The sequence below is a fragment of the Epinephelus lanceolatus genome, chromosome 1, assembly GCF_041903045.1.
Source record: "Epinephelus lanceolatus isolate andai-2023 chromosome 1, ASM4190304v1, whole genome shotgun sequence".
Classification (NCBI taxonomy): Eukaryota; Metazoa; Chordata; class Actinopteri; order Perciformes; family Serranidae; genus Epinephelus; species Epinephelus lanceolatus.
This window is the reverse complement of record NC_135734.1, coordinates 24,298,019-24,317,067: the sequence shown is the minus strand read 5'-3', so window position 1 is coordinate 24,317,067 and position 19,049 is coordinate 24,298,019. Positions and strand designations below refer to the sequence as shown.

Genomic DNA, 19,049 nt, shown 5'->3' with positions numbered 1-19,049 from the left:
CCTGCTACTATATAAGCAGGCTTGGATGTATTATTACTGCAGAGATACTATAACAAGGTCCATCCACTGGATCAAGATTGTATCTCTCACTCTGCATTCATCTGTATCCACTTCAAATGACAATACGGTCTTCAGATTGTTCAAAAAGCACACAAAAAAACTCCAGAGAATGAACGTTGCTCTGTATTTCATGGTCCCCCATCAACTTTAGAAATGGCCGGCATTTAAGCCAAAACTTGAACCTCCCTCCAGCCCAGCACCAACCCTGGGGAGACAGGGGTGATGTTGACCATGTGTCCTCCCACTAACCATCTCATTGATGGACCCCACTACTGGGTAAAATAGACACCCCCCTCTGCCTGAACCCATAAACCCCCTTAACCCTTCCCTAAACCCTCTGTTGGCCCCCTGTTGTGCATGCTCATTGGCTGACCGCCTTCAGGCGTCCCTTTTCCACGGGTCCATTGTCTGGCCCCATAAGCAGCTTTGTTTCTGCATGTGCAGCTGGGCTAGCCCGCGCAGCCATTAGCCACAACACGCTAAAGGGAGAGCGGGATAATATAATTACAAAACAAAAGTCAGGTGGCTCACGAGATCTGCCAGGAGGAGCCCATTTGGGGGAGATGCGAGGACACGCTGGCGGGTGGCCAGCTATAATTCGATTATGAAGTTGTGTGAGTGACAAAAGAAACAATTGAATCTTTTTTTTCTTTTATTTGCCCCACTGTGGTTTAATTTGATTCCACAGGGGCTTTAAAAAGAAGGCACTGTGAAAAGAGAGAAGATTTACTCTTCTAATTTCTAGACTCACCAGCTCAGAAAATGTAATATGCTCTGAGAAAATGGCGAGAGAAATTCTTCCCTGGGTGAACTTTATTGTTGCTGCAACACTGGCTGCATGTGAGGCCCAAATCAGATGAATCGCCAAAGGCCGCAGTTTTCCTGCGAGCTGACTGGTCTTGTGCTCTTGTTTTGCATGAATGCACACAGGCTGGTGGACAATGGGATCAGTGGCAGATCCATCTCCTGTAATACTTTCTTCAAACAGGGCTGCAAGTGTGTCCCCCTGTTCTGTCGGCAGACCAGAATTTATCCTGTTAGTCACCCTAGATGAGTGAAAGAGTAAAATCAACCCCCATCCCAGCTGGACACACACACACACACACACACATACACACACACAAGGATGCACCCATTCACACAGGCACACACACTTAACCCCACACTGGGGAGCTGCACACACAGCTTTATGGACAGCTGATAAGAACAGGTTTAGCTGGTGGCTACTGTTTGAAGCAGGTCAAGCAGAACAGGATCTGTTAATGTCTTTTTGTTTCTATAGTTCATACTGCAAAAGGCTGCATTTTGCTTTTTTTTGTTTTGCTCTTTTATAAGACAATAAGCAATTGTGTCAGATGCACACATGCTCTTACTGCTGAAGGGTTGGTGTCAGTATTGTGCCCGCTCAGGGTGTGTAAACGCCTATTTTTTGCCCCATTAGGCACAGTTTGATCATACCCCTGGGGGAACACCACATTCTCTTGGTGTGTAAGACTGTGCACGAGAGGTTACACTGCAGATTAATCGACTGTCTGGTTTACTGTTTTGTTTATGCAAGTGGCTGTCAGAGAGGGCTACTTATTAAATATATGTACTCTTTTTTCATTTTATTCCTGCCTTACAGAAACACTTTGGGGATGAAAATAAGTTGTTGTGATACATTTATATCACCACATATCTTTTAACGTTTTTTTTTTAACCAGCAGAAGTATCAGAATAAGTTCAGCCAGCATCATTTGTTTATGTTCTTTGTTAGCTTGTAGGCTAACTGGCAGTCGCTGACACAGTGTTAGTGTGAAACATCCAATACTAACTGCTGTGATGATTTTTTTTTTCTTGGTAGATAGCGGAAGGAAGCACCAGGGTCCAGTTCACATCCAAAAGCTGCACACTTAGGCGTCTTTGCGATTGGCTTTTGAATTAGTGAAGTACTTAATCTAGCTTCCTCTGTGTTCGTTTGAATCTCAGATTTTAGGTACACAGACATCGCCCCCGTCAGTAGAGGAATGTGAAAAACATGCACAGATGCTAGTCAGTTAAGTCAAGGTCAGACATTTTAGGGACACAAACATAAGAAAATCACATTTTTTGAGTGGAGGAGAAGTTTAATTACATGCATGGATACCTCTCACTGAGAAAAGTGCTTCTGTTGGAAATATTATTCAAAGTGTGAGTGTACTGAAACACAAGCAGACTCCTCCATGAGTTGCCTATTGTTTAGCAGATGGCAGCTTCAGTTCCTAGGGGTTGCAGGAAAGGCTGAGCCGATGTACTTCTTCCCATCACCATAGGAAGAATTATTCCAGGTGTAGGTTTGGATAATGAGCTCCTGCCCTCCCAGGCTCAGACGACACCTGCGGATGAGAAACAATGAATATGAAAAAGATTCACATGCAGGAAAGCCTCACAGCGCATGTAGGTATACTCACTGTTTTCCAGGGCGAGCGATGTAGCAGAGGCTGTATAAGGCAAAGTCAAATTCAGGGCTGCAGCCAATGACTGCAGAGCCGACCTGCTTGTAGTAGCCGTCCCACATGAACTGCATACCCATGACGTCAGGGTAGGTGGTCCACTGAGAGCAGGTGAAAAGGAGAAAATGAAGGGAGCGCTGCACATGTCACAGTTTAAATCAACATACTGAGGTCTATGTTGTGGATGCTTACAGGCCCATTGAAGCTGTGGCTGTAGTAGTTCAGCTGGCCTCTTTTCTCCAGAAGATAAAACTGGATCCAGTTGTGGAAACCAGACACCTTTCCTCCCTTGATCTCTCCTGTTACAGATTGTGTTTCATAATAGTTACCAAAAAAAACATATTTGCAAAACATCTGTGGTTTTTAAAAAAGAAATCTACTCTGTCCAAACCTGCAAAGATGTGTTCAAAGCCGCTGGAGTCCATCTTGTTGTTGTTGCGGGAGTACAGACCAAACCACATCATCTTCAGGTCGTGAATAAACTCCTCCTCTGATGCATAGACGCCTGGAAATACAGAATAACATGCACTTTAAACATTAGAGCAGAGAGTGTGAGGCATGCAGAGGGAGAGACATGAGGCAAAGATACAACTTGAGGAAGTGGGAATTAAGGTACTTTAGAGTCCAGACACACCAAACTGACATCAAAGAGTAGTGGTGATGAAGGCTGACTGTTGCATCACCTCACATCATCTGTGTCTCAGCCAGAAAGTTGTACCTGAATACAACAACAAAGACTACAGCCAACGGCCAAATGGCAGGTACTTTCTGCACCTGCATCAGAGGAAACAACTTTCTATACCAGTATTTGTCACTCAAAGAGGGAAACCAGAAGACTCGTAATGGATTCAAGACACTAGTTAGCAAGTTAATACCTCACTGACACAATATGATGTTGAAAGAACAAAGTATTTTTACTGTGCGGTGGTGATCAATAACACAAACAGCTACAAACTGTTTCTGCTGAAGAGCTCAACAGCTAAAACATAATCTTATCTTATATAACAAGTTTCTATCTCATGCCCTCTTGACTTTAGTTTTCTCTTGTCACGCAATCAGTTAAACGGCCAATCAGAGTGATTTCATGCGCTGGCGGGCTCTGCCAGCTCATAAAACAGCTGACAAGTGCCAATGATGCTGGACACACCCCATAAACTAGGGCGATAGACACTCAGACAGCTCGAAGTTGACCAGTGACCGACCTCCTTGCTCGCTTGATGTGTCGAGGCCCTAAACCCTGACACATCAAAAACTGCACTCCCTCTCAGAGCCATATGTCAGTTGAATCTGAACACTGAGCCCTGATATGCCTATGTTTATGGTCAGTGTGATGCAGACTTTCACGTAATATATTTATCTCTTATATGCATCACTAATAAACATCAATAAATCCACTTGGACTTGATAGGAAAAAAAAGACGCTCCTTATAATCACAGAATCTGCCTGACAATCATCACATCATCACACAAAGTTTTCTTTGGCATAATTTGGCATACTTTTAATAATGCTAATTTTACAGAATGTCAACAAATATAAGCCAAAAAAACTGGACTCAAGTTGTAGCTCACAGCTAAGTCACTGTCTGATTGCATCCCCTAATCAGAAATAAGACTAACAGAGTGACAAAATCCATCATTAACTTTTTGCATGTTGCACGAGCATTACCAGACCTCTGTAGTGCTGAACCAGTGTCAGGATGTACCACTGTGAATGTACTTAGTACTGTTACACATGGAGCTAGTTACCTTTGGTGAAGAGGAAAGCAAACAGCTCTCTGCCCAGCTCAGTGTTGGACATGGTCTCCTTGAGGAAGGTTTCCTGCTCAGCCAGCTGCTGAGGGCTGAAGTCCTCTGTCTGTCCAGTCATCCTGTTGTAGTTGTCCAGCACAGCCAGCAGAGCAGCGTAGGTGGGTCTGGAGAACAGAGCGCCCTCATCCAGGTATTGGAACAGGCTGGAAGCATAGAAACAAACTCAGAATCATGATCAAGAAGAAGAGGAGACAATGTGCCAACAAGATCGACTTCTCACGGTCTATAGGAGAGGTCGTCCTTGGAGCTGGTCTGAGAGTCGGGCACCAGAGCCTGAGGGTCGATGATCAACTCTGAAGGTGAAGCCTTGTTTGAGTCCAGAACGTAGAGCGTCTCAGAGAGAGCCTTGATCTCAGCATCAGTGATCGCAGTACCTCCACTGCTGCCGCCACTGTCACCTGCAGAATATCACACACACACACACACACACACACACACACACACACGTTGTTGACCTGTAACTGTTATTTATCCACGTCTGTAGCACATGGAGTCTATAAGTGCTTGAGTACAGATTTTAGGTACTTGTACTTTACTTGATTACTTCCATTTGATGCTGCTTTATATTTCTACCCCACAACATTTCAGAGGGGAAATGCTACAATTTTTGCTCCATTACTTTTACGACTCAAGTCATAAACAGAGTATATAAATATGATATAAAATCTTATTAGAGGATATTTTGGATTTTTTTTTATTTAAGTAAATGATCTGAGTACTTCTCAATTGCTTGCTTTCAATGTGTTTTATAGCACAACAGTGACACCTGCTGGTCAAATACTGAAACATGATTTAAACAGTAGAGGTTGGCCACAAGTCAAGTGGTTAAAGAAGTATTCAGGTCCATAACTAAAATAGCATGTGATATTACACTGTAAAAATACTCATTCACAAGTAAAAGTTCTTTATTTAAAATCTTAATCATGTTTAAATAAATAAGTATTTAGAGATTTGTCCTAAAGTGTCAAAAGTTACTAGTTTTGCAGCAATTCTGCCCCTGTGACTCATGTTGATGTATATTATAATAATGACATGATTAATACTGATGCATCAGTGTATAGGTAGCATTTTGCTGTTAAGCTTTAAAGGTGTAGCTCATTTTAACTACTGTGTATACAGTTGGGTAGTTTAGTCCAGTGGTTCCCAACCTACAGGGGTCAGGCCCCTACAAAAGGTCACAAGATAAATCTGAGGCATCATAAGATGGTTCATGAGAGAAAAAACAAAGTTTTAAGACACGATTTTTATTTCTCTCATCTTTGCTTTTTTTGTTTACTGGATATTTCAACCTATTTGAGCCTCAGACAGTTTTTTCTTTACCATCTGAGAAGTTTAGAGTATGTTTTAGAGGTGTATCTGCTAAAGGCTGTATGGTACCACGGGGCTGCTTGTTTGACTGCTGACTGCTTAGATTCAGCATCCACCATGAGAACGTGACCAGGTGTCATAAGAAGCTGCTCAGGAAACACAAACAAACAGAAACTCGCAGACTAACAGTGGTGATAAACTGTGTGACACATGCTGGTTCTTACCGTCACAGAGGTCTGCATAGTCGCTGCAGCAGTTGTTGTACTGGCTGCACTTGGAGTTGCAGTGGCACTTGTTCTGAGAGTTGTATTTCTCACCACATCTGCCTTTACAAGACAAGGCTCCAGCTGGAAGGAGAGGAAACACACTTGTGGTAATTATCCTCAGGAGTCAACAGTGTGTTCATGATCACAAGCTTTCGTCTCTCACCTTGACAAACTTCATTGTAGTCAGAACAACAGTCTCCGAAGCGCTCACAGGATGGGTTACACTGACAGGAGAAATTATTGTCTGTCCCATAACCACAACGTCCCTCGCATGAGTCCAGGGTGTCTGAGAATAAAGAGGACAGATTGGTGTCTTAATCCTATCTGCAGCTGTGTTGCATGGTTTTACATAAACCTGAAATAAGAGCAGAAATATAACTTACTGCTGTATCCCTGGTGGAACAGGGCCACACAAAGTGCAAGGACAGCAATGACCTTCATCTTGGCTCTGCTGCAACCTGAAAACAAGATGAACTGACTGTTAGCATGGTGCCCCTTTTATAGCAAGTTTCACATGACCAACCCAAACGTAAACCTCACATCACCCAGCCCAGAGATCAGGTCATGTGATCATATCTCATAGATAAAATATGTTGCCTAATATGACATTGTTACTTCTTAAATGCGAGCTTTTATTTAAAGGTAATGAGCATTTATAAAGGATTAATAATTGATATATTATAGAACAGGACCTCTTAACAATAATTTTAAAAAAGCAAGTAAATGTTCTCCCTATCTCTTCTCTGTGAAACTGCACACCTGCTGAGCACACGGGCGGCACTTAAATGTGTCCAAATAAAATCTTATCAAGGTGAGAGCTCTGATAATAACTGCTAGTGCTGATGTTACACTTTTTTTGACAATTAATGTAATTTCTATTAAATTAATGCTGTGAAGCAAAATGCCTCTTTTATCCCGTTCCATCTCAAGGCTCTGTTGTCCAAAGCAAAGTGGTGAAAAAAACAGTCTTTACACAGGAAGAGCCTTTCATATTTCTCCTGCCAGAGTGACCAGATGCTGTATTTCACGGGTTTTATGCAAGATAGCTCTGAATACTCAGAATAGTTCACCTGCCTCAGTGTCCTAAGTCATGTTGATGTCAAACGCTCCCACCACAAATAACAAACAACAAAGATGCACATAGGTCCTTTAAGTTATGCATATAGTCTACAATAAATTGTATATTTATACACTGAGGCTTTCAGATGCTTTCAGACAGACAATGTCAAAGTACTTGGCAACTGAGAGCAAGAAGAGAGAAGTTAACAAGAGAGAAAGGACAGTGGTATTTCATTTCTCTGAATTGCTCCTATTTGTCTGTGGAGTTTAAATTTCATTTAAATTGATGTGTTATTGGTGCTTTGATGTGATTTTCTACATTTAAAAATGAATTCTTGAATCATTGTGTTAACAAATATTTCATGAGTAGTGGTTGGTTGTCAATTGTTAATTGATATTAGTAAATAAAAACAAACATTTGTGTCCTGATAAGAGTAACATAGAGTCTGTTGTGCACCGATATAAACACAGGTGTGCCTTGAGATTTTGGCTCGCACTTTGGTGTGCCTTGGGGACAAAAAGTTTCAAAACCATTGGTATAGACGATAGATCAAGTTACTGTCAGATACATTTTGATAACTAAGGTCTGAAGTCATTTAGATTTTTATTTTTGGAATAAAATGAACAGAAATACCAAATTTGAAGTTAAAATCCTGCAATCTATTAACAGAATATGCAGTGGGGAGAGAAGTGCGTAGACATTTTACTGAAGTAAAAGTACTAACAATACCACATACTACAATGTGTAATGTAATGTAAACATACTCCATGAGTAAGTAAAGCAGTCATTAAATATTAAAAAAAAAATAATAATAATAATTAAAAATTATAATATATAGACGTTTATTTACATTTTACATTAATAATCTGAACATGCAAAGTAATTAGTATTGTCAGAATATAAATTTCGTGGAATAAACAGGACAGTATTGGCTATTCAAAGTAAAGTCAAGTACAAGTATAAAGCAGCAAAAAGGGAATAGTCATCTTAAGTACAGGCACATCAAAATCGCGAGTATAGTACTTGAGTAAATGTACAAAATTAAATTCCATCACTGACAATATCAACGTGAATGTTGAGGGTAGCGATCTGGAAAGGGTTTGAAAACGCAGCTGTACTCCCGCACTGTAGGGGGCGCTGCGCAGCTCTAAGTAACCTTACGTAGAGTCTTTTTGTCCCTACGCGGTTGCCTTACACAGCGTGTGGAGTTCAATGACATTCGAGCTTTCGTAAGTCAGTTCAGTCCTGTAGGGTCCAAAGATGTCTCTATCATTTTTATTCAGAACAATTACCAGAGACGTTGCAAAGGTGAGACCATTAAGCTTTTCACACAGTCATGTTTTTAATATTTGACCCGAGGCTCGAGCTGTCGCGAGCTAACTTATTAACGTTAGCTTCCTTGCTTTATGATTCAGTAGCTCTGCATTACCGGTCAGTTCAATAAGTTACCTTCCTCATTTTTGTTCGATATAATTGTGTCTGTATATGTGTGTAGAGTATTTATCCTAAAAATGACTTTTGTCGTGACGTCGTTTTGGTGCATGTGACCCTCTACTTAAGACAGAGTAAGCCTACGTCACAGGGTTTTAAAGTTGTACTATGCTCTGTGTGTTACACCTTCTCTTCTCTGTTATCCTCAGGTCAGCATAAGCCAGCATGTCCAGTCGTTACACACAGGTTGTCACCTTCTGGCAGCAGACAAAGCCCTCCTGATGAAATTAAGGAAAAGCACCGGCTACACCTTCATTAACTGCAAGAAAGCTCTGGAGAAGTTTGATAATGACATAACACAGGTAACTCCCTCTCTCAACCTCTATATCTACACTCATAATACAGATGTGGGAGAACAATATATCTATGTCGTGACTGCTGAAGCAACCAGCTGTGTTGCTAATGTAATTTGCTGATCCTCCAGGCAGAGAGCTGGCTACATGAGCAGGCACAGAAGGAGGGCTGGAGCAAAGCAAACAAGCTGGAGGGTCGCAAAGCCAAAGAAGGCCTGATTGGCCTGTTTATAGGAGAAAAGGCTGCTGTCATGGTGGAGGTAAGGCTGGCAGCACAGGGATTAATAACCAGCATCACTATTTCAGTTGATCACTTTCCCGTTTGTTGACATTCAGTAATAACCGTTGTCTCTCCTCTTGTCCTCTTGCAGGTTAACTGTGAGACAGACTTTGTTGCTCGTAATGAGAAGTTCCAACAGCTGGTCAAGGATGTGGCGTTTGCTACTCTGGCTCACCACCAGAATAGAACCCAAAGCCAGAAAGGATATATGAAGGTAAAACCACAGACTGACGTCAGGAGTTATACTACAACAACGTTTCTGTTCACTGTAGAGCTGCAAGCTGCAAGTTCCCATTATATTGTTTAATGTAATTTTCTCTAAATATGTGAAAAGGCACATTAAGTGTGCGGCTACACTGATCTGACTTTACATGCCAGTACAGCCAACTCAATGTAGAAAGCCTTTTAAACAAGAGTAGTAAACAGTGGGGAAAACACTGGTGTAAATGATCAGTTTAACGATTCCTGATTTCCATTTAACTGCTTCAGCTTCACGGTCCTGGTATAATGCATGTTGACTCTTAATCACACTGTCATAGCTTAGAATATAACCAAACCATTGTAAATGGGATTAAGTTAAAGAAAGTCAAGCTTTTCCTGCTATGACAAGGTAGAATATCTGATGTGAAAAAGGCCTGTTGATCATTTACACAATTGCAGGCTCAACATTCACACTGTACAGCTCAATATTTGTTAATTAAGCTGTGACAGTACTTATAATAATTGATTATTAGATGCATCCAGTGGTCATAAAACTACATGATAAGAGCTTTTCTTTGTTTCTGTTGTCATGGATTTGCATTGAAATCATAGGACATGCACACACTATGATGTTATTAATCTGAGCTGGACAAGTTCATTTAGTTCAAACTGAACTGCAGTCAGTCATCTGCTGGCTTTTCTTTCCTTGGTGTGTTTATGAACAGTTTCTTCTGTTTTTAAATGATAACTGGGGGGAGTTAAAGTGTTACCCACACTTTCACATTTATTGTATATTAGTCTTATAGAGGTCAGTGTAACACTATATGGCTGCACACAGCTGTATGCACCAACTGCAGGATGTCAGAATGCACTGGGCCAGTTCCTTTGCTGTGCTTTGATTCTGCTGACGTACTACATTTGTTTTCAGAGTGTCCTGGTGGGTGAGGAGTTAAACAAACTCTGTATGGATGAAGGAGTTTCACTTGCTGACAAGGTGGCTCTCACGATAGGTCAGTAAGAAACTGTTGTTTTTTTTTCTTGAAGTGACATTGCTCAAGTTATCTCTAAAACACAGCTGGTGTGATCTGAAACACTTGTGCTCCTTCTACCAGCATTTTATGATTTTTGTTTAACTTAGATTTCACCAGCGATTATGACAGTGCAACACACATTTCTAATTTAAAAGTTGATGTTGACTGCATTCGTTTTCATGCATGATTTTGTTTCAAAACCTAGCTGGGCAGAAACATGTGATTCTGGATATGTTATAACAACCAAAGAGCATGAGAGGTTCAACATATGCACCTACATTTAGCATGTATTCCATACAGTTACAGACAAGCATTTGTAAAGTTAGTTGGTGAAGTCTTCAGTTGAGCCATGACCTCACTGCAATATTTAATCAACATACTAGAAGTAATGAAACAACCCGTCATTATGGCACAAGGGAATAAACATTCTGTATATGGGAGAGCTGGTAATTCCACATCATGTTTATCTACTGTAAATTGACCTGAGTTATTGTATGCTGACATGTTCACAGAGATACTGACTTCAGTAACAAAAAAGTGCATTAAACAGCAGACAGACACATTTAGAGACTAGCTGGTTACCACAGCAGAGCATTAAGCAGCTAAAGATACAGATACTTCCCTCAGGAGTTGGTAAAGACCAAAAACAGCTACTGTAAAAGAGAGTGAATATTGGACTTATGTTCATCAAGTGGACACAAATTACTGCTTACAGTTTTTCATATCTGTTGGATGTTTCAATAAGCAGCTGCAAATCAGCTTAGTTTTTTCCTATTGTATACACACAACAAATGAAACTCTGCACACAATTCTCAACAACAGGACTCCAGACTGCTAACCTCTCAGCACAATCCCATTGTTTTCACTTAAACAGAGATTCCAAATCACATTGTTGCAAAAGTCTGAGCACAAATCTCATCATTTTAACATACGTGGTTCACCTGGAAAACACCAGCTTTCAAAATGCCACATGCTAAATCACCAGCTGGTCTCACTCATGTCTCACCTGTTCACACTTATTTAGCAAAACACTCCAATCACTTAAAGAGGCCCTGTTAATATTTGTGTATTCCCAGAATAAGCTAATGATGTTGCAGTGTCAACTACAGGTTTACAGTATGACTCCGGGAAGCTGGGTTGTGAGTTTAGCTGAGTTGGAGCTCATTGGACAGACAAATGTGTGTCCTGTAGTGACACAATGATTGTGTCAATGTGATATTTACTGTATATGATATTCACAGTACTATTTTACAATATAACCACAGTCTTTATGCTGTGTAGACTTTGTACTATAAAATTGCAAACTGTTTGAGACGTTCATTTGATAGCTGTGTGAACTGTATGTTGGAAACAATCAGTTTCAAGAGGAGAGAACATGGTTTTGAATGCAGTGTTTCATTTTGCAAGAGATTTTTGGAGTTTTGTGTTAAGAGAAATTTAGCTTTGAGAAACGGAGCCATTCTTTAAGAAAACAGGTTTAATCAATGGGGGAAAACTGTAAAAAGTAATATGTCAGTGGGTTTTTTTTCCCACAACTCATTTCTGCTGCCCCCAAGTGGGGAAAAAGTTAAGCTATTGCAGGTTAAAAAAATTGGTCATTGTTGAAAACACTTCTAGTATTCTGACATTAAGAGTAAATCAAACATGCCATTAAATACCATTACCTTGAAATCACTTAATCGCACCATTCATTGAAAAAACATATTTCCCTCTTTCCTCTCAGGTCGCCTTGGTGAGAACATGTCAGTGAGGCGGGCGGTGACATTGGGTGTCCCTGCTGAGTGGCACATCGGCTCATACGTACACGGTGGTGTGAGTGACCAGACTGAGGTGGCTATGGGTCGGTATGGCTCCCTGGTCGTATTCCAGGGTGGAAAAGAGGGAGAACAGGAAGTTCTAGGGCGTAAGCTGGGACAGCATATAGTGGGAGAGGCCCCTGATTCCCTGGGCAACATGGATGACTTGCCTTGCGGTGAAAGTGAGACACGCCTGCTGCCTCAGACCTTCCTGGGAGACCCCAGCAGGACCGTGGCACAGTTCCTGAAGGGTCAACAGGCTCAAGTGCTGGACTTTGTCCGATTTCAGTGTGGTGAGACGGCCAGTGAAGATGCAAAGTGAAGGGAGGGAAGCCATTAATTTAAAAGGAATTGACATGTGTCTTAATGTAATATGAAGATGAAATGCAGCTACCCATTTATTCTTTAACATCCAGACAGTCACACAGTGTCGTCATGAATTGCAAAGCAGAATATGTTCAGAAGGTTTACCTGCAGTGGTGCCTGATGAAATCACAAGTCCAACAATAAAATTATTTTCTTTCTCTGTGGAAGTCCAGATTAATTTGCATATGTTACTTACTATTTTGAATTATAAGACCCACATGAACATCTTTCAATCAGGGAACCCACGGACACACACCAACCTACTGTCATAATTTTATTTTTTGTATGTTTTCTTTGTTCTCTTTGTGAGATAAAATCCTTCCTGAGGCCAATAACATCAGATCTTTACCCACACTTGCTACTTTTCCAGTATAGAATATGCTGTCCATCAGAGTTTAATGTGAAATACACTGATGGAATACACTCTTTCACTGAGAGAAACACTGGAGGGTTTCAATATTATATTCACCTTTAGGCTGTTCACATTCTCCTCCTGTTGTGGGCCTTGCTGCAGTGCTCTCCTATTGTAACACCCTCTGATCTCTACTCATTGCTCCTGTCACCATTGTTTCTTATCCTCTGAACATAGTGACATCACCTGAGTGCAGAAACACCAGTTTGAGTACAGATTGCAAATGCATACACCATTATCTTGTAGCTCATTTACCACAGTTTGAGCAATGTGTTGCATCATGAATTAGAATTTTTATTTCGGTCTGCAAATAGAAATAAGAACATTATGTATTAATCTACAAATACGGTACGGTAAGGTAAGGTAAGGCAAAGTGCTACATTTCATTGCTTCACAGGACAAGATAAGAACATCATCACAGGGACAGTTCTATCACATAAAACAGACATGGACTACATTTAACAATCACAACACAGAAACATACAGAGACGTCTAAAGTGCAAGAAAAAGTTCTGAGTGCTAAAATTCCATGTGTTTAATGCACGTTGCTCATTGCTCTATTGCACTAGTTTTTAACATTGTTCAACAGCTTAATGGAGGCTGGAACAAATGATACATGTAAATAAGGTCACGGGCTCTCACAGAAAATGGCAGATTCTGAAAAAGCACAGTGCAAAACATTACAATAAAGTAATTTAACATAGACACTTGTGCAGTCCAAAGAAGGTGTGGCCTGAAGTTACAGCTGATAACACCTACCCTTTTAACAGTACATCATATGTAGCAATCAACAACAAAACAAACCACAGCAGGCAAACAAGGCAAAATAGCAACACCTGTTAAGTGTAGGTTTGCCCAAGAATTGTACTGTCACAATGATAACCATCAAGATCAACAGAATTGCAGTGTGAAGCTATGACATTGATTCTGTGGTATTCCTATTTAAGGTTCATTTTAAATCATGTGTTCAGTAATTTATATATGATTATTAAATATTCTCACACGTGGAAATGTCCCACAAAAATTACAGCTATGGGTTTGTTATTAGTAGAGGCTTTTTCTTATTACTATTAATGTAGTTAGTTATTCAGTCAGGATAATAGAGAGGCTGTCATAGGCTGTTGCATGTCGCCGCGAGCAATGCGACTGTGAAATGGAGGCATGTGATTGGCTGTTGCTATTGAAGCTGAGGTGACATCATCAGGGATGTGCCGTTAGCCGAGCAAGTCGGTGTCGTCCACTTTAGCGTAGAGAAGATACTAGACTCTCGCCCGTCTGTCGTCCAGCAGCAACCACAAACAGACATGGTGAGTAAAGATGCTGTCTCAGGCTAATTTATTACACAATTATACTTTTAATATTTTTATAACAAACAAGAAAGCGCTGTTTTTTTCCCACTGAAATATTCTGACAACATGTACCGTTAACACAGTTACCGTTAAGCTAACTAACGTTAGCTGCGTATCTCTGCTGGCCTGCTCCAGTCAGTGTAGCTTAAACGTCAGTTAAGCCTTTAGCCAGCTGTACGTTAGCATTGATGGAGGATTAACTTGAAGCATTTAAACATCACACTAACGCCACTCTGTTACTCCCCTCTGCTTTTTTTCCAACCCTGCCTGAACCAGTCTGACTTCACAGAGGACCAGATCATGGGTGAGTCAACATCTCATTAGCAATTGTCTTTCTGTTTTTAATGGTTACGGTTATATGAACATCGTCGTAATATTTGAAATAGCTTTGTGAATGCGTCATTCTGACCCTGTAGCTCGGCTGTTGTCTCTGCAAACCACCGGACCTCTTCAGGTACCTCATGCTGAGAGGCTTACAGACTGAGATACAATAAACTCAACATTTTCTAACTGTGTGAGGTTCAGTGTTAGTTTGTTCACGCTTTTCACCTGACAAATTACATCTGAATTCATCACGAGTGCCACAAAATGTTATACTAACCTGCAAAAAATGAAGTAGTAAAGCATGTTAGTGTTTCTGCATGCTGATGCCGAAATATATTATAGGTATTAGCAGTCATCTTAGAGACAGGGTGTGTTTTAGCAGAGTGGTGTATGCATTGGGGTGTATGGTGGGGTGTCACCAGCTACTCTGTGGTGTTGTTTAACATGACAGACGTCTCTCATTCAGTCGTCCATAACCCCCACCCACTGACACAAGTCACTGTAGGCCAGTTTTTAGATTGTTTGGTTGATCGGTTTAAACAAAACACAACATATATTTCAGGCTTTCCTTGAAAGTCTGTTCAGGTAATACTCTGACTGGAAAACCAATCATTAAAGCTACTAATGCACTATCAGGTAGTGTCATTGTTGATGAAGTGAATGCGTCATCAGTAGGCCACAGTACTTCAAAGGGTGTTTATGTTTTATCACGTTCATGTTCCCAGAACTTTGGCATAATACATTTTTGTCACAACAGTGTCACCTACCTATGCAGCAGTGATGGGAGCTGCTCCTGCCAAACAACTGGAAAAATGAAGAGACCTAATTGCATGTGTCTACTGTCAGAACTACTTGTGCAGAGGAATCAGCTGATCTTCTACACAAACAACTTTAATTACACACATACAACAGCATCTGTAGTGTTTTAAGCCTTGGTGTGATGCACATGTGTTTGCTTGCATCCTCAGCATTTGTGAGTAATGTTTATGAATGTGCTGCACAGCTGGATGTGAGTTCTACCTCTCTGTCTCCATATTAGAGTTCAAGGAGGCCTTCCTTCTGTTTGACCGGACGGGTGAGGGGAAGATCACCTACAGCCAGTGTGGGGATGTGATGCGGGCCCTTGGGCAGAACCCTGTCAATGCTGAGGTGCTCAAGGTCCTGGGAAACCCCAAGTTAGAAGGCAAGTCTCTGATTCACCAGCCATAACTTAAAAAAAGATCAGTTCAGCCTACTACATTATCGTTACCCTGGCTAACAGTTAAGTGTGTACAATGTAATCCCTCATACCACTCAGGGAATCAGTATGTGCTGAACTGCTATTTTTCAGTCTTGTCTGGGGTACAGATGTGAGAATACAACTGTTTGATCTGAGTTTGAGAGAGAGAAAGCGAGGGATGGGGCTCTTAAGCTTGATTCACATCTATACTATTTGTGTCCAAGGTGGCAGGAATATGTGGAAGTACAATCTGTGGTTCGAGCAACAGCCAGCCAAAATCTGCTGGATGATGCGTAATGCACTGTCAGTCAGATATAAGCAGAGACATGAGCAGAGAGATCTGGGTGCTGGCAAGATGGAGGGAAGTTAACTACAGTTCATTTACACATACTACCCACACTGTTAGGATACAACAGGCAAAGTATCCCTCTAACTTCCACTGAACAAACTGCTGTGGAAGATTAACAATGGCAAATGGACTGTGATGTGATACATATCCCTATGCTGTGAATGAAGAGAGACTCTCTAAATCCTGTGCCAGCTTCCTGACATCCATACAAATCTGTCCTTTTCATAACACTTCTGGAGGTTTTTGACCCCATTGTTATTGACTGACCCGCAGAGATGAACTACAAGATGCTGGATTTTGAACAATTCCTGCCGATGCTTCAGGCCATTGCTAAGAACAAGGACCAGGGCTCCTTTGAGGATATCGTAGAGGGTCTGCGTGTCTTTGACAAGGAGGGAAACGGTACAGTGATGGGAGCGGAGCTGCGTCATGTTCTCACTACACTCGGTAAGTCCACAAAAGCCTTCAAAACACAAAGAAGATTTGTCATTAATCCTTATCCAGCTGAGCTGACTGTCTTATCGTCATGCAAAGTAAAATCCCCTCAGGCCGTTCTCTGTGCCAAGAACAGTGTAAACAAACGTATTGTCTCTTCTTTTAGATTGTCGCTTCTTTTCTTCTTTTCTTATCGCATCTCTTTTTGTGTTCCAGGTGAAAAAATGACAGAGGAGGAGGTGGAGACTCTTTTAGCGGGACATGAAGACGCCAACGGCTGCATTAACTATGAAGGTAAGACTGCACAGCATGTGGACTCAAATGACTCCATCAAGGCTATACTGTACATTGTGCCTCATAAAAATGTGTGACACCACTGTTATGGAAATACAAAACAACAAGAGTCATTGTGTCTTTGTGTCACATGCTCACCGACATGATGTTCCCGCCTCACAGCCTTTGTCCGTCACATCATGTCCGGCTGAACAGAGGGTATGAGCAAACCCTTGAAAGTCTTCCTCACTGCTGATCTCCTGACTCAGACAGAGAAACAGCTCACTACTGCACAGAGGCCTCACTTTCACCTATGGATAGTGAGTGAGGAAGGGAGACAGTTTGTGCATGTCTGAACATGCAGTGGCAGTGCAGCGCAGCAGTTTAGATAACTTTCTCACACCCAAAACATGTTAGGTTAGTTCCAAAAGTCAGCTAGAGTGGGCTACCCATGGCATCATGCTAAAGGTGACAGCAAAACAAACACATGAAATTATAAGTGCATATTCTTTGAAAAATGTGGCCCCTGTAATATGAGAACTTTCATCGCTCTGTGGCCTCTGAGCATTGGTGTTGTTCTCTGCTTTTTGTCTTTCTGACTTGTTGACCTTTTAACCTTTCTCTCCTGCAGTGGCCCTTTGCCTCCCCTGGCTGTAGCATCCCTGCATGTTTCTATTCAGTTTCTATTCTCCTGTGATCCACATCCTCTGTGGCTTTGAAAGAAAAAAAGCCCTACAGACACTAGGTGTACAAAAAGTGAGACAGTGAAAGTATTGCAGACAGTTTGAATCTCATCTTTGCTCACAACATGTCAATATGGACTTTAAAAGTAGGTTTCTTTCATTGACCTAAGTGTCAAGAGCTCATCAAATCTTAACCATATTCTCTGCTTATTTAGTTAAATGGGCTGATTATGTCTTAAATGTTCTCCTTCAGTTGCCATACTTGGGACGCTGCTGCCAGCTCTGTGGCCATGCTACACCTTCATATTTATGTCTGAATGTTTTTGTTATCTTTCCAGAAGTCTGACCTCCTGTTCTTCCCCTCTTTTTTTCCCCCCAGTTGTTTCTCATTTTTTAGTACTGTACCAAATGTCAATCAGATCTGTTTTATTTTTGTCCTCTATGCTGGTGAGGACAGAGCTTGTATCCCTGCTGACAGATGTTGTATGTGATGTTTGTTCCTGCCCAGATTTAACGCTGATGTTGTGTTTGTCCCTCTCTGTCGTGACAGAACTCGTCCGGATGGTGATGAGCGGTTGAGGATTTCAGAAACTCTTCCAGCTTTGATTTTACTCCTGAATATTTTTGTATTTTTTGTCTTGTCTCTCCCTGTCATCCACGTCCTCCTACCTCCAACAAGTCTGTGTTTTCTTTTCTCTCTTTTTTTGGACATCTTTATTTTATTTAAAAAGTGCCTTTTCTGTCTGATGTGAAGAAACCCTTTCATCTCATTTTGCAAACACTATTCAGCCTCACAGGACCTCCCTGACGCTCCCTTGATTATGTCACCTGTTCTGTACTTCTCAATCAACCTATCAGTGTTGTTGTTACCGTTTTGTTTGGATGGATATAATAATGGGACATATTACATTAAACACTAATGAATAAAATGGTTTCCAAACTGACTGAGTCTTTGGCTTGGATCAAATATTTCTTTTTGGTTTGAGATATTACACATTTTCAATTGCATTACATTAGAAAAACATTATTACCAGTAAAATATTGGAAAAATTAACATGTTGGAAAAAATATCAACAGTGAAATTTTTACAAAATGACATTAAATTGTCTGAAAAATATCAGTAAAACATTAAAGAACGAGCGACCATCTTGCAATGGGATCACTCCAGCTGTGATACAATGATCTGCCTCTTAGAACATATGTTGGCCCGCACAAGAATATATTTGGATTAAGTGCTCTATATTGACTGAAATGTCTATACCCAGCAAAAATGAAGAAAAAAAGAGTCATCATTTAAATACAATGTCTTAAATCAACATTAAACCGTGATAAAAAGCAGATTAACAGCTTGACAAAACAATCTGAACTCAAGGCCCACTTACTTGAGTGTTCTGGAGCTTTTGAGTGTATCTCATGGTCCTCACCAGCAGTTGGAAACTGGTTAGTATGTGTGAACTTTGCATGATTCTGAGCACCTACAGGACTTTGATTCAGTCATAAGCTTCGTTATACTGTGTGACAGTGAGCCAGCATTCACATAAGGGCCATCAACTCAATCATTAACTTATTTATC

The 19,049-nt window shown here is 40.9% G+C and overlaps 3 protein-coding genes across 4 annotated transcripts; 2 read left to right on the top strand and 1 right to left on the bottom strand.

Annotated features, from left to right (window-relative positions):
* Positions 1–2,144: 2,144 nt before the first annotated feature.
* Positions 2,145–6,404, bottom strand: endou (endonuclease, polyU-specific). The gene is made up of 9 exons (XM_033627525.1): positions 6,298–6,404; positions 6,078–6,200; positions 5,873–5,995; positions 4,561–4,738; positions 4,278–4,483; positions 2,923–3,036; positions 2,724–2,830; positions 2,490–2,632; positions 2,145–2,414 (listed from the first exon to the last, which is right to left on the bottom strand). The coding sequence occupies exons 1-9, from the start codon at positions 6,353–6,355 to the stop codon at positions 2,294–2,296; spliced, it is 1,173 nt and encodes a 390-aa protein (XP_033483416.1). The 5' UTR covers positions 6,356–6,404; the 3' UTR covers positions 2,145–2,293.
* Positions 6,405–8,155: 1,751 nt separating this feature from the next.
* tsfm (Ts translation elongation factor, mitochondrial) lies at positions 8,156–12,599 on the top strand. Its single transcript, XM_033626048.2, has 6 exons — positions 8,156–8,282; positions 8,615–8,767; positions 8,890–9,018; positions 9,130–9,252; positions 10,168–10,249; positions 11,994–12,599. The coding sequence occupies exons 1-6, from the start codon at positions 8,235–8,237 to the stop codon at positions 12,386–12,388; spliced, it is 930 nt and encodes a 309-aa protein (XP_033481939.1). The 5' UTR covers positions 8,156–8,234; the 3' UTR covers positions 12,389–12,599.
* A 1,436-nt stretch (positions 12,600–14,035) lies between these two features.
* On the top strand, positions 14,036–18,421 carry myl6 (myosin, light chain 6, alkali, smooth muscle and non-muscle). Of its 2 annotated transcripts, XM_033627679.2 has the most exons (7): positions 14,036–14,151; positions 14,470–14,497; positions 15,557–15,700; positions 16,359–16,532; positions 16,737–16,814; positions 16,977–17,012; positions 18,027–18,421. In XM_033627679.2, exons 1-6 carry the CDS (start codon positions 14,149–14,151, stop codon positions 17,003–17,005), a joined length of 456 nt encoding a protein of 151 aa, XP_033483570.1. In that variant the 5' UTR covers positions 14,036–14,148; the 3' UTR covers positions 17,006–17,012; positions 18,027–18,421. The 2 variants fall into 2 exon arrangements, with proteins under 2 accessions (XP_033483570.1, XP_033483569.1); XM_033627678.2 differs by lacking the exon at positions 16,977–17,012.
* The last annotated feature ends 628 nt before the right edge of the window (positions 18,422–19,049 follow it).

Excerpts from the sequence above, each read along its gene's own strand:
- tsfm (XM_033626048.2), top strand. The coding sequence starts at position 8,235 with ATGTCTCTATCATTTTTATTCAGAACAATTACCAGAGACGTTGCAAAG. Across the intron at positions 8,283-8,614 it reads TTACCAGAGACGTTGCAAAG|GTCAGCATAAGCCAGCATGT; the intron begins GTGAGACCATTA and ends TGTTATCCTCAG. Across the intron at positions 9,019-9,129 it reads AGGCTGCTGTCATGGTGGAG|GTTAACTGTGAGACAGACTT; the intron begins GTAAGGCTGGCA and ends GTCCTCTTGCAG.
- endou (XM_033627525.1), bottom strand. The coding sequence starts at position 6,355 with ATGAAGGTCATTGCTGTCCTTGCACTTTGTGTGGCCCTGTTCCACCAG. Across the intron at positions 6,201-6,297 it reads GTTCCACCAGGGATACAGCA|ACACCCTGGACTCATGCGAG; the intron begins GTAAGTTATATT and ends CTTTATTCTCAG. Across the intron at positions 5,996-6,077 it reads CTACAATGAAGTTTGTCAAG|CTGGAGCCTTGTCTTGTAAA; the intron begins GTGAGAGACGAA and ends CTCTCCTTCCAG.
- myl6 (XM_033627678.2), top strand. Across the intron at positions 15,701-16,358 it reads GGGAAACCCCAAGTTAGAAG|AGATGAACTACAAGATGCTG; the intron begins GCAAGTCTCTGA and ends ACTGACCCGCAG. Across the intron at positions 16,533-16,736 it reads TCATGTTCTCACTACACTCG|GTGAAAAAATGACAGAGGAG; the intron begins GTAAGTCCACAA and ends TTTGTGTTCCAG.